At 39.2% G+C, this 15,383-nt stretch overlaps 1 protein-coding gene across 1 annotated transcript; it reads right to left on the reverse strand.

The window, feature by feature from the left end:
- Positions 1-12,789: 12,789 nt before the first annotated feature.
- Positions 12,790-15,044, reverse strand: LOC145140360 (uncharacterized). The gene is made up of 4 exons (XM_079073875.1): positions 13,885-15,044; positions 13,495-13,817; positions 13,255-13,343; positions 12,790-13,161 (listed from the first exon to the last, which is right to left on the reverse strand). Exons 1-4 carry the CDS (start codon positions 15,042-15,044, stop codon positions 12,790-12,792), a joined length of 1,944 nt encoding a protein of 647 aa, XP_078930001.1.
- Between the last annotated feature and the right edge of the window lie 339 nt (positions 15,045-15,383).

The raw sequence follows: 15,383 nt of genomic DNA on the forward strand, positions 1-15,383 counted from the left end.
GTCATGTGGTGTTACCATATGAGCAGTAAGCTCCAATGTGAGGCCATACTCTCTTTAGATGCAACCCTTTGGTACCCCTAGCACTTGAATCATAGTGTTATCCATGTTCTAGGGTGTTCTTACTTGATTAATTAGTTGTTAAATGACTAATTAGATACATATATGTGTCATTACATGTTAAATAGGATCCGTGTGTGTGTTCAAGTCTTCACTTGACACTTAGCATCCTATCCGGCACTTTCATCCAAATCACTCACTGCAGGTGAGTTTATACCCCTTAATCAACCTTTGAAATGATTTTAAATACTTTTATGGGGGGGGGGGGGGGAATACAAGTTGAACTATTAAGTTATTATATCAATCACATGTGATTAATAACTGTCAAGCAAATAGATTTTTGCATGTTAAATTGTTTTATCCAGCTAAAGGTTTTCAAATCTTGTTTTCAAATCTCTTTTAAAATACTAAAATCTCTTTTAAAATTACTAAAATTTTATCAAAGTCTTTTAAACTTATATTCTTGTTAGATTCATGTCTATATAGATATAGTTATATAAGTAGGATTTGAAGGACTTAGGACTGATAGCCCGCTTTATTTCGTGTTCCTTGTTTGGTTGTGGGCTTAGAGTATCCGGTTATTTGTCCGAGTGTCGTTGAAATCCTATTTATATATTATATATATCTATTTAGATATTAAATCTATTACTCCAGTTCAACGCCTTTGGGTAGCAAAGGTACCTAGATAACCTCTTAAGTAAACTATAATAGGTATAGTTTAGAAATCAACAATAACTTTTATGAGGAGAAACTAGCTATATCAATATTCTAAAACATGTACTTTTAGTAAAAAGAAACGTATATAGCAATCAAAACACGAGATACATCCTCATGACGCGGATTTCACCGTTGTCGAGTTGGTAACCAGAGTCTCCTGGAGGGAGAGCGGGCATTATGTGTATAGATCTATACGGGACAGACCATCCCACATCCTGACTGCTAGCTACAGTCCCAGCCGACCAAGCTAAGGGGTGACAAATGTCACATTCATTTCGACGCCAGCAGGTCGTCGTGTTTACTTCCGTCAATCAGTATGGTTACGAGTATCTTCACATTTACCTTATAATTCATGGTCTTAAGGTAATTAGTACCACGGTAGTTTCTACATATAAAACTACGGTGCTATAGCATTTTTCCTAATACATTAAACTTAGAACGTTTTTGATATAAAACGATAGAGTAAAACTATATTTTGATAATGATAGTAACGTTTGGGAAAAATGCTTTTTACACAAAACAGTCGGGTCTTGGTAGAAGACTGCTTTTAGTAGAGAAACTCATCCTTTTAAACATGAAACAGTCGAGTCTTGGTAGAAGACTACTTTATTTAGAAAAAATAGGATTTTCTGGAAGGAATTCAAACACTTTATGAACTTTTATCACCATCATCTAATGAGATTATTTTGAGGAAAAACATGTATTTATATCAATGTCATTAAAATACTTATGAACTCACCAGCATTAAAATGTTGATCCTCTCTTTCAAAATAACTTGTATTCTCAGGTCGTCAGTAGACAGGTACACTCTGGGAGCTTTTGCGAAGTCAGCCTTGTACCGAGCTGCATCTTATGTTATTCTCTATATCTACTTTTGATGTTGTTGCTAAATGTAACCTATGTAAAAACTTATACTATTAATGCAATGGTTGTTGTACTTTGATTACTATACGGCATGTGTTGTGATACTTGACATGACGTCCTCCACCCCAGAACGTTTCCGCCGTTCCGGTTTTGGGGTGTGACAGATTGGTATCAGAGCATTGTTTATAGTGAACTCAGTATATCAAATCATAAAAGATATACAACCTATAAATAAAATGGGATAAAAACACTCTGACCAAGAGTTATACTTTAAAATATAACCATATTTTACAAAACTATAAATACATCCAAAATATAAAAGCCCGAACAAGTATCACAAGAAGAACAAGAATAAAAGTCTTTGGATGTTGAGCATTACCGTCAAACCTGGACAGTTATGTAATCGTAGCTGGAATAAATATAGCCTAATCAACTATATTTATTCGAGATGCGACTAACGTGTGTTTGGGAGTGATGGTGGTGTTGCAATGAATCTGGAACTTACCATATAGGAATGCTAGAGCCGAACATAAAGTTTAAAATACTATAGGAGTATTTTATGATACTAAAAGACTAACAATAAACCCAAAAGCATGTTCAGAAATTCTATAATCAAACATGTAATTAAAATGCTATAGGAGTCTTTTAGGAACCATAAATAACCTTGCGTGAAAACTAAAAAGACCCTTATTGATAGATCTATGATTACAGAGTATATGCTCTCAAGGTTATATATAGTGAGGATCTCATAGACTAAGAATGTGTGGTTTCGCTCTACTTCCTTTTCCTTGTTTGGATGTGGATATAGAGTAGTATCACATATCTGAAAGTCTATCAGATCTAAGTTATATATGATTTGTGTACACTATGTAATTGTAGGAGGAACCGATAAGGATCACACAGTAAAATGTCTTAATAATCTCTTGAGATTCTTTAGACATTTCCATTCTCGCATAAACCCCTTTAGAAAACCTTATCCACTTTAGTAATCAGCAGAGGAGTCGATAAAGACCCAGGAGAGGTTCATTGAGAAGATTTCCAAGTAGGAAATAAATGAACAGTGATGAGACTATTGATATCGCCATGTACCTATACCTTTTAGGGACATCGGTGGGAAATTCGCCTGAACTTCCGAGATTCCAGTCATCCATTATGAAGTGACGACGATCGGAGTCAGAATCAGAAGTAAGACGGAGCGAGATTCCAATATGTCTACAAGAGAAGAGAACCCCATGAAAATACCCAGAGAAAACCAAAGTTCATTTCAGCCATGGATAAGCGGTGAACAGGGAGAGCCAATGCATGAAACCCGAGAAGTGTTTCTACCTCTTTAAAGTCACACTAATAACCCCTAAATTAATACAACTTAGTGAGTTAGTGGTTACACTACTCACACTATGTGTTAGGCAAACCGTCTTTCCCGTCGCGACTAAGATAAATAGATCGGATCACCAAATCTCGATTAAGAGTGTTTAGCCCTATACTTTCATGAGTCTTTTCTTGTGTAATTTTCGTTCCGAACTTCTTCCAAATCTTTTCAAAGCCGGAGAGTGAACCTCTCCAATATAAAGACAACTTAGTTGGAACGACACCCGATTTATGGCTTTCCGATACACTTACTTCTACCATGTTACCAGGACTGCATCATAGGGATGTAGGTCGACCCTTAGAGAACCATAGCTCAAAGCGCGGGAAAAATTTATGCCTATTATAGTAAAGAAAGATATGTCTAAGGGTAAGCATCGTTTCTCATCAACTTGTGTTCCTCATTGTGTAGGAAAAACCATGCCTCCAAAGAAACATAAGCAACCCGCTAGCAAGACACTGACTCTTCAGATCGATGAAGCTACGTTCCAAGCTACAGTTTCAGCAGCCGTAGCAGCTGTCATGGCTCACCTGAATGCTAACAACGCAAATGTTAGCAGGAGCACTATCAGAAATCCCAATCATAGCAATGGGCAGCAGCAACCAACACCGGTGTGTAAATTCACCCAAGAACTCCAATCTAATCCCCTGAAAAGAAAGTTTGAGAACGAAATAGGGAGTACCTCGGCTCAAGTACCTTCCGAAGAGCAGCAATCTGAGGTAGACAATACCCCTGTCAACCCACCTGTCTCGACACCAAGAAGACCATACCTAGGAAACTTTCCCCACTGCAGCAAGTGTAACTACCATCATTATGGAGTCTGTCGAGAACCCTTTTGTGTTAGGTGCAACATGAAAGGGCATACCGCTCGCAACTGCAGAACCCCGGTTGAGTTTATTACATCAACCACCAATGTTGGGACCAGTCCAATATGCCACCTATGTGGTGAAATTGGGCACCTCAAGAGGGACTGCCCAACTGAAAGAAATGACAAGGACGCAGGAGGAGTTTAACCCTAATACCTAGGGGAACATCAAGGAACCCGGTAAAATTTTGGGTACGCTTCTCAACCTTAAGTAGCTAATCGAAAACTTTAAATAATCAATTCTAATTGAAATTACTCCCTCGTCAAGGAAAAAGTCGCAGCACTGTTGTAAAACTTAAAAACCCATCAGGTAAAGCTATGATGGCTTAGTATATACGTTAAGGCCATTCATAATTAGGATTGATAGACCTCGAGTGAGTGACGCGGCCTTATCTCCTGTTCCTTGTTTGGTTGTGGATTTAGGGCGGAGTCGCTCAGTCAACTGTCCTTTTAACCTTAATTATACATGACTAGTGTATACTAGGCGATTATAGAGAGGCCTCGTGAGAAATCTATTCATAAAAAGTACATCTTTCCAAAGTATCAGGACCCTAGCATTCAGAGTCAGTCATGTCGGCCCAAGTATTTGCGGTAGTAATACCATGGACGAACCCGAAACGCTAAAGAACTTGTATGCTCTGTTCAGCACATGGTCCTATCAATCTCCATTCCATATCGTGTCGATGTTCGTTAATTTCGACACTACCGTCAGCCATGGTTCGAGTTGGTTCGACCATGTGAGAATTCCTAGTGATGTGTAAAAAGAACTTTCACCTTATCCTAAGCGTCATATAAAATTCATTTCGAACCTAATAGAAAACCTAATGCGAACCATCGGTCGTCTCTCTCATTCAACCTTCAGAAGTGCTCAGGAAAAGGGTACTACGCGCTGTTAACCAACCCCATTAGACATTAAAAACCAGAAGCGAAAGGCACTGCAGATGTTCCGGAAGACAATAACCGCCCGAGGCCTACTCAGTAGATCCTCCAGAAAGACCACTTGCACCGCACGATCTAGTTCGTGAATCAAGAGAAAGAACTCATGGGATTAACTTACTACTACTGAGTATATGCATTAGAGTGGTATATAATTTAAGTCGATAAGATTTAAGATGTGTGCTTACCGCCCTACTCCCTGTTCCTTGTTTGGTTGTGGGTTTGGGGTGGGGCCACACATCTGAACATCCTGTCAGTCTCAATTTTATACGACTCATATACACTGAGTAATAGTGTTTAAGCCGAGTATGAGGTCTACCACGAACCTTAAAATAAAACCCTTAATCATATACCCATAGGGAAGGAGCTGAAGTCAAGAAAACAATTGTGGGTTGAGCTACTAAAATGACTACAAATTCGAAATTTGTTGTCATCCCGGGTTAGGCCAACATGGTAGCTGACACCCTCAGTTAGGAAAAGTAACTCAAGTCGTAAGAGTCAAAAACATTGACTACGACCATCCATTCACACCTGATCCCACAAATTAAGTGTCTCATTAGTGGGCCAAGAAACCTGGAAAGCTGTGACAGGTTAAACTCTGAGAAGAATAGATGGGGAAATTAGAGGTTCTGAGTGACAGATTATTATGCCCTCTAGATTTAATCTGGATAGAGAAACTCGGTAACATCGGAAGAGTAGCTGCAAGGGATGCCTGCACTACTCAAGCACTTCGTTCATCCAGATGTAGACGAGAAACGCCTAGGTCGGAAAGAGTTGTGATTGTGCCTCGCCATGTGAGAAAGTTACCATCGCTCTATAGATGATAGTCTACATTCACCAAAGTTAATACTAGGATGCAAAGAACCGCATGATTTCCTCCGCGACCAGGAATACTTGAGTAAAGTAGGCAGCAAGTTGCGGTAAGCTTTATAACCCAGGTCATAAAGAGATTGTGGACTAGACACCAGTCTAGGTGTTAGTCGATGGGTTATACAAGATCACGCGCTCCCTACAAACTTGAGGAAGCAGACACAATGGGAAAACTAATGGAGCATGTCATAGCGATTGCTAGACTACTAGGTGTTCCAAGGGATACTATCTCTAAAGAGATAGTAGAACCACCTCCCGAAATAGTCAATCACTTCAGAAAATATCTAAGGGCGAAGCTAGCCCTGATCAGAGACTACTGTCCATGAAACAGCGAACCGAGTGAGAATGATTCCTTCCGATTAGGGATCATGCTGTGAAAGCATCTATTAGACGATGATGAAAATTTGAATTTTCTAAGCATCATCTGGTAAAACCTCTATCATCTTGACATTGAGATATTCCGTTAGAAACACCTCATAAGTCGGAAGTGCAGGTCCTTTCTGCACTAGACTGAGGTAGATGTCACGCAACCAATAGATGCCAGCATATAGTCAGCACCTTCAATGATCCAGAAGACCTCCGAAAGCCAACCAGTAGGAAATACGAATCCGAAGACGACCTGAGCCTCCTAAGAACCAATCAAAAGGACTACACCTCCAGTAAGAGAAAACGTTTGGAACTTCAGAATGGCGATCACGCCAAGTGATGATCTCACCATGGAAGTACATTATGTTCTAGGTACTGAAACGTTCTATTTTCCCAAGAACTTAGGATCATCAGAGATTCTTGATAAGAATTGGTCCAGCATCTGTCAAGACCTCAATTACTTTAGGGATTCCATAAATTCCACCCTAATCTATCCACGCCTCAAACTTGAAAAAGTACTTGTCCGACGAGACTCTTGTAATCCCACTCGACGAGATCGAAATCAATGAGAGTCTCAACTTAGTGGAAGAACCTATAGATATCATGGACCGAGAGGTCAAGCGAACAAAGCAAAGTCGTGTCCTGATAGTGAAGGTTCGCTGGAACGCCAAGCGAGGACCTGAATTCACTTGGGAGCGAGAGGATCTGATGAAACTCAAATATCCTCATCTTTTTGCTTAATTAATTATAACTACTTATTTGCTTAATTAATTATAACTACTTATCCCAACCGACCAAGCCAAGGGGTGACAAATGTCACATTCATTTCGACGCCAGCAGGTCGTCGTGTTTACTTCCGTCAATCAGTATGGTTACGAGAATCTTCACATTTACCTTATAATTCATGGTCTTAAGGTAATTAGTACCACGGTAGTTTCTACATATAAAACTACGGTGCAATAACATTTTCCCTAATACATTAAACTTAGAACGTTTTTGATATAAAACGATAGAGTAAAACTATATTTTGATAGTGATAGTAACGTTTGGGAAAAATGCTTTTTACACAAAACAGTCAGGTCTTGGTAGAAGACTGCTTTTAGTAGAGAAACTCATCCTTTTAAACATGAAACAGTCGAGTCTTGGTAGAAGACTACTTTATTTAGAAAATATAGGATTTTCTGGAAGGAATTCAAATACTTTATGAACTTTTATCACCATCATCTAATGAGATTATTTTGAGGAAAAACATGTATTTATATCAATGTCATTAAAATACTTATGAACTCACCAGCATTAAAATGTTGATCCTCTCTTTCAAAATAACTTGTATTCTCAGGTCGTCAGTAGACAGGTACACTCCGGGAGCTTTTGCGAAGTCAGCCTTGTACCGAGCTGCATCTTATGTTATTCTCTATATCTACTTTTGATGTTGTTGCTAAATGTAACCTATGTAAAAACTTATACTATTAATGCAATGGTTGTTGTACTTTGATTACTATACTGCATGTGTTATGATACTTGACATGACGTCCTCCACCCCAGAACGTTTCCGCCGTTCCGGTTTTGGGGTGTGACACAAGGGGAAATACTCCTCCCAGATCTCCATCTCCTGAGGTACAGATTCCCGTTCCTACTCCTCCTACTTCTCCAACACAAACTACAATACCAATCTCGGTTGCTCCCATTCCACCACTTGTCACTTCTCAACCTGCCACTACTGCTCCACTACCACCACCAATCTTTTATCAAGCTACAACCACCACAACCACTGGACCTTCGGTAAGTGTCATTGTATCTGATACGGGGGCACATACCGTTACCATTGATACCCCGGTTACCAACAAACCTCTCTCACCATCACCATCAACAGACTTTGAGCCTATTCTGGGAGGTACCGACTTTGATTTTGACTCCACTTACTATAGTCCTTATCGCCTTCCAAGCGAGAATGAGGATGATGCTCCGGTGACAAAGCTACATTTGCAAGCTCTTAATGATAAGCTTGACAAGTTAATTGGTTCCTCTACAACTTATTCTGAAGTTGTTTTAAAAGCTTTTCTTGATACTGCTCTTCAGCAATATACAGACTCAATTGACAAATCTACAAAGGCGGTGGATGCTTCCACATCTACCTGCAAGCAAGGAACAACGGAAGTAACAAATCTAGTTCATGAGTCAAAGATCTTTTTGGAATCACTCAAAGCCCATGCCGATTCCAATGCTGCAAAGGTTAATGCTTCTATTGATTCTCTCTCCAAGTCCTTTCAAGAAGAGAAAACAAAGTTTGATTCTGTTCGCACTGAGTTCCAAGCCGATCACACTTCTCTTCTCACTTCGGTCAACTCTCACATTGATAAGCTTCAGGCTGACCTGGCCACCGAAACAAAGGTTAAGGATGAACTTTCTCAAACGACTACACAACTTGAAGTCCAATCAGCTCATCTTGCTCATGCTTAGAAGGAAATTGCATCTCTCAAGGCTGAGCGGGCTGTTCTTAAAAGTTGTGTTGGGGATGTTCTCTCAATTCTCAGTAATATTGTTAATGCTCATGATCATGTTCTAACCCTTACAATCCGGAATCCCTTGACTGCACGCCTTCTTCTTGCTATTCAGATGTTGAGTCAGATTCAGGGTTTTACGGAGTCCATCATCACTCCGCAACAAGGGGGAGATGGTGTTCAAAATCCTCCAATTCCACCGAAAGTCATTATCGAAACCGAACCGAAGGTTAATGTAGCTTCGGGTTCTGGTGGAAAAGAAAATTTGAAGGGGGTTGTGGAAGATAGTGATGATGAAGAAGAAGAGAAAGAGCGAAAGGAGAAAGAAGCTCAAGACGCTCTGATTTGCAAGCAGGCTCTCTTTCCCATGTGGACACGGGAAAGATTGATCAAAGAAGCGATTGAGTCTCCTAGCACTCACTGGTTGGAACCTGTTGCCTTGTTTGCATGTGAAAACACGAGGGATTCTCAATTTGACATGCCTATCACCTGTAGGGCATTTGTGTTCCACTGTTTTGATTCAACGGTTAAAGTCCCTTCTCCTCACCTACAAGTTGATCAAGATCTAATCGATTATTATCTTGAATTTGCTCAACCCCAATACTTGACATAGAGTGCTCAGAAAATAACGTCTGTCAAGGTATTGAAACCAGCTGGTGCTGAAAAATTTATCAACGTTAAGTTCAGGGTGACCCGAGGTTTTGATGACTCGATTTATATGATTTCCTTAGCTGATCTTCCAAACCTGAACCCACATGATTGGATTCTGCTATTCAACATTCTGCTTACCAATCAACAGCAGTATGAGCCGATCCTCGATCACATTAAAAGGATGTTGGCTTCCTATATCCATGAAGTTGCTAAGATGGATCAGGAGGTTGCACATGTTATGAGGAAGAAGCCAATTGTGAAGCCTATCGGGAAGCCAAGTGATCTAAATAAGATGAAAATGGGCAAGATTGATCCGGTTCATCACACTGTAATGTTCACTCGAGGCGAAGGTGAAAAATTTCTTTCTGCGCTTGTTGACAAACACCTGTTCTCCATAACCTGTTTGGAGCACGTTCTTGATATAACTCACAGGTGTAAACTGAACAGTGATTCGGATAAGAAGAACTTCTCTGACATGCTTAGGTGATATATAGCATTTCGTCACACACTTTTGGCCATTATACCGAATGTATTCAAGACAGTCAAGAAGTCTACACTCACTCAACCGAAGTAGTCTCTCGCCTCTATTTGACGCAAAGGGGGAGATTGTTGGGTATTGGAGTTGCGTCTTAGGGCTCGTTAATTAGTCCATATTGTTTAACCGGATTGGGCCTGTCCAACCGTGGATATTCTTTAGGGTTAGCTTTTATATATTGCATGCATGTATAGCTTTAAGGGAGTCGTCATTATTAATAGCTTTTGCATTGTAACCCTTGCACACCTCTACAGTCGAAGTTCTTCATCGAGCTCTTCTGAGGTGTGATATTTTAATCATTCGACACCATTTGATCCATTCCTGTGTTCTTTACTTGATTGATATTGTTTTTCTGTTTAGAATCTGTCGATCTATAGCGCATTATTCTCATCAGAATGGCCTATTTACTCTTCTTTTCAAGGGTTTATCGGAGAGAGTTGCAGGGTCTGACGGAGCAAGCAAGGCGTTTATGACTCTTCTCTATGGTCTTTACCACGGGATCAACATGGACTATAGGTCTATTCTCTGAACTCAACTGGTACAAAGCCTTACTTCGTCTTCTCGTTATTCTGAAATATCATGTGGCAGGTTTTGGACTCTTGTTACTCAATGGACAATGGAGAAATTCCACATTCCTATTATGGCTGATTTTTTGATGTCATCTATTGCCACTTTTCACACGACGAAGATCATAGTAGCCGATCCAACCAAATTTTTGTTCATCGGTTCCATTCCTGAATCTATGTACAAGTGTGTGTCTGGGGAAAGTAAGCTTATTAGCGAATACAAAAAGCTTCCTCCTACGGGACCGAGGCAGCTCACCCCTGAAATGCAAAGCTCGCTGGATACAGCTGATAAACCAGTGAAACGGGGGAAGAAGGCTGATCAACGCAAAAGCGAGAAGGAAGGACCTTCCTCTAAAGCTGCTCCGCCTAAAAAGCGAAAGTCAGAACAACGAGCTCCTTCCGCTCCTAAGAAGCGAAAGATCAAGAAGAAGGCACCCAAGCCAAAGACTCCATCTTCAAGTGATTCAAATTATGTTCCATCTGACCATCAACCCGAACCAGAGTCAAGCGAGGTGAAAGTTCTCAGGAAGAGAGTTTGCTCCGAGGGAATACGGCTCCTACTTCACCGGCTTATCGTGGTAACCGAAACTCACCTCCTTCCTTTCCTACTCATTCTATTCCAATAACAGTTGCTCCATGCCCTCCTCCAATCTCTACTTCAACTGCAACCTCAATACCAATCCCAACCCATTTGTTCACTTAAATTACCACTACCACCAGTACTACAACCGAACCTCCAGTTCGTGTCAACGTATCTGATACGGGGGTACCTACTTCAGGAACTGAAACCCCAATTACCTCTAAACCTCTCTCTCCACCTGTCTCAACCAAATCTGACACCGTTCTTGGTGGGGAGGATGCTGACTTTGATTCTTTCTATTTTAGCCCCTATAGAGTTCAAAGCGATGATGATGATGATGATGCTCCTGTCACGAAACGACATTTAAAAGATCTTAATGAGAAACTTGACAAGATGATTTCCTTTTCCTCTTCCGCTCCAAGCGAAACCTACTCAGAGGCTGCTATCAAGGCTTTGTTAGGCACTTTTGTCAAGGAGAATGACTCCTCCATTTCCAAAGCTACCAAAGCTATTGAAACTTCCACCTCTTCTTGCCAGCAAGCTACCATTGTTGTTGCAGAATCAACAAAGGAATGCAAGAAAGCGAACGAAAATATCGAAAAACTAATTTATGATGCTACTGTCTTTTTAGATTCTCTTCAGGCTGCTGCTCAAAACACTACAAGAAAAACGCGATTTTGCTAAGGAAGATCGCTATGGAACGTATTTTCGTTGTTAATCTGCAATGGATCGTGCTATGGAATGTCGTTCCATAGCAATGTTGCTACCACATTGTCTACGGATTTTATTTCTGGTAGCGAGAGTGGGAGTTGCTAGGGAAACTGCTACCGACTCCATATCCGTTGGTATAATGCTACCGATAGTGCTATGGAACAAAAATTCGTAGCAATTTTCCAACGACATTTGTTACCAAATCACTTTCTGTTGTACTGCTGCTATGGAATTCATCATCGTGGTTACTATGCAACAGAGTTTGTGACGGAAACCAATTCCATAGTTGAATTGCTACGGAGGTACCATTCGTAGGTATTTGCTATTGAATTCTGCTATGGAATATAATTTTGTTTGCTTGTTTTGCTATGGAACAAAACGTGTAGCTAATTTGTGACGCTATTTGTTGGGATGTTGTATGCTTAATTAATTTTGTTATACTATGGATGAATTATTATTATGATCATTGGAATTTGTAAGATATGGTTCGAATGAAATGTTTTTGAATTGGTAATATGTGGCATAAACTAATGGGTAAAGTATATAATCTATGTAGATTATTTTCCTTAATAACGAATTCATTACAAACTAATTTTTAATTACATTAAGTATACTTCATCACAAAAACAACATGGGTTTTACAAATAATTCATCATACTCAAACAACATAGCAAGCAAAAATAACTAAAATGCCCTTTTAACAGAATGATGTAAACAGAAAAAAACATCCCGGGGCGAAGCCCGGGCTTTCTTCCTAGTTTACATTTATGTATTGCTATTAAACCAAATTACAAATTAACTTCATCGCAAAAAACATTAAACACAAAAACATCTCGTCATTATCTTCTTCCTACTCTTCTTCTTCATCCTCTTCTTCTTCATTGTTCGATGTACTATACTCATAACTACCCTCGCTGTCAGGAATACCATCATTGTCGTCCTCATGAATTTCACCTTCTTCATCAATATTATTTTCATTATCTGAACCGTTGCTTGACATTTTGTGATCATCATCATGATTGTCTGTATCGGCTAGACTTGGTATAATGATTTCATTTGATTCAACTTCATCTTCTTGGAAAGCAACGTCTTTCTGAGGATGATTTTCATCGGTCCAACCACGAGGTTTAACTTTAAATACAGCCCACCAGTCCGAGTTGTTTGTTTTCGAACTTGGGTAGGGAATGTAACACACTTGAGTGGCTTACATGGCTAAAACAAATGGCTCAAACTTGTTGTATTTTCTTTTGAAGTTTATCTCGACCAAGTTATATTGTTTGTGAACCTTAACTCCTATGTTAGGTGTTGGATCGTACCAATGACATTTAAACAAAACCGTGGTTTTAATTGGGTAACCAGGGTACTCGACTTCTAAAATTTCCTCTACTTTACCATAATAATCACCTCCTTGGCTACTAACACACAATCCGCTATTGGTTGTTGATTTGTTCAGACTATGAGCTTCTGTGTGAAACTTGTAACCATTGACAAAGTATACACTATATAATTTCACTTTTTTGAATGGCATTTTGGATAGGTCAGATATAGACTTGTTGTTTATCGGGATCTTATGTGCCTATATGAATAATGGTAAAACACTTAATTAGAGTTAATTATAACCATAACAAAAAATAATAAATTTTAAAAAAAATACAAAAATAACACCCACATAGTTTTGAAACCATAATGCAAAGTTCTTCTCAACTTCAACTGCAAGGACCTGTTCATCCATATCCCCCATACGTTCATTCAAATGTTCTTCAAATATTTTGTATCACCATTTCAATAACATTTTAAAGTAACTATGAATGTAATAATCAAAATCATGCATGTAAATGTTATTCGATCATAGCAATTACACAACAAATGATAATTACAATTAAAAGTGATGCATATGTTACGTACGAACCTGATGTAATGCTTGATCTTATCTTCGTTAAGGAGTATGTAAGTTTGGCAGCATGCACTTCCTCATCAAACATCATTCTATTCAGGAATCTTCCATAATGACGCCCAGGATATGAAAATATATCTAACATGTCGTTGTTAGCATCCGCTTGCTCATCTCCTCCTCCATCATCATCTCGAGGCAACTTTCTATTACGTGTGGGGACACCAGTCTCGAAATAATGAGAGCAAAATATTGATGCTTCACGTAGCAAGTACGCGTTAACAACGGACCCTTCCACTCTAGCTTTATTTTTTACATCTTTTTTCAACTGATTTAGATACCTATAGTGAAGATTGTTTAAATTAGCTTACAAAAATAGCAACATACATTACGATGTACCATACAAACCTTTCAAATGGATACATCCACCGATATTGGACAGGACCGGCTATCTTCACTTCGTATGGCAAATGTACTGGTAAATGTTCCATGGAGTTAAAAATACCAGGGACAAAGATGGTCTCTAATTTACATAATATTATTGGGATCTCGGTTTCAATCCTTTCCATGTCTTTTGTTGTGATTGATGTTGCTGCTAATGTTTTGAAGAAAATACTCAACTTTGTTAATGCTTCCCACACTTGTTGTGGCAACATCTCACGAAATGCAATTGACATTGATCTTTGCATAAAAACATGACAATCGTGGCTTTTCATTCCGAACAGTCTACACCCTGTTAAATCAACACACCTCCCCAAATTAGAAACATGACCATCGAGGAAACGCAATTTCTCCACCCATTGGCATATGGCTTTCTTTTGATTCTTGTCCAGAGTGTAGTATGCTCTTTCATTATCTTCGACTCCTTTTCTCTTCCTACAATAGAGCTTCAGATCTCTTATGGCTGCTACATTGTCCTTCGTTTTCCCCTTGACATCCATTACAGTGTAAAAAAAGTTTTCAAATACATTTTTAACAATATGCATAACATCAAAATTATGTCTAATGAGCTTTGTTTTCCAATATGGTAAATCCCAAAATATGCTTTTCTTTTTCCAACCATGATCGCCACATCTTTTGTTTACATCATCAACATTTAGTTTATTCACTTTTACCAAACCTAATTGTTCAATCTCCCTTAAAGTTTGTTCACCATTCTTACTTGGAGGAGGACCTTCTATCACTTGACGATTCTTCCTGAACTCATTTTTATCGTTTCTATATGGGTGATTTACCTGTAGAAATCTTCTGTGGCAGTCAAACCATGACATCTTATTACCATTCTCTAGTCTGAATGCTTGTGTATGTTTCCCACAGTGTGGACATGCTAGCTTACCTGCTGTAGACCATCCGGACAAAATTGCATATGTTGGAAAATCACTTATTGTCCACATCAAAGCTGTTCTTAGATGGAAATTTTGTTTTAAAGATATATCATATGTTACTACGCCTTCTTCGCATAATTGCTCCAACTCTGCAACAACTGGTTGCAAAAATACATCTATTTTATGCTTAGGGTTTGACGATCCTGGCACAAGTGCGGTCAAAAACATGTAAGGCTCTTTCATGCACATAGAAGGTGGCAAATTATAAGGTGTTATAATAATAGGACAAGATGAATATTGTTTTCCAAATGCTCCATGTGGTGTAAACCCATCTGTACTTAGGCCTAATCTTACGTTACGTACTTCTGTTGCAAATGAAGGATGAGTTTTGTCAAAGTGCTTCCAAGCTTCGGAATCGGATGGATGACACGTTACTCCATCATCATGTCCATGATTCTCGGAGTGTCATCACATAGAAGTGACTGTGGCTTGTGAAGCATACAGTCTCTTCAACCTTGGAGTCAAAGGAAAGTAATGCATTTTCTTGAAGGATACGCGAGAACATCTGGCCAAATTTTTTGA

This window comes from Lactuca virosa, chromosome 9, assembly GCF_052849685.1.
Source record: "Lactuca virosa cultivar CGN04683 chromosome 9, Lactuca_virosa_CGN04683_v6, whole genome shotgun sequence".
NCBI lineage: Eukaryota > Viridiplantae > Streptophyta > Magnoliopsida > Asterales > Asteraceae > Lactuca > Lactuca virosa.

Excerpts from the sequence above, each read along its gene's own strand:
- LOC145140360 (XM_079073875.1), bottom strand. The coding sequence starts at position 15,044 with ATGAAAGAGCCTTACATGTTTTTGACCGCACTTGTGCCAGGATCGTCA. Across the intron at positions 13,344-13,494 it reads AAGATCAAGCATTACATCAG|AACATTTGAATGAACGTATG; the intron begins GTTCGTACGTAA and ends AAATATTTGAAG. Across the intron at positions 13,162-13,254 it reads CATTATGGTTTCAAAACTAT|GCACATAAGATCCCGATAAA; the intron begins GTGGGTGTTATT and ends TTATTCATATAG.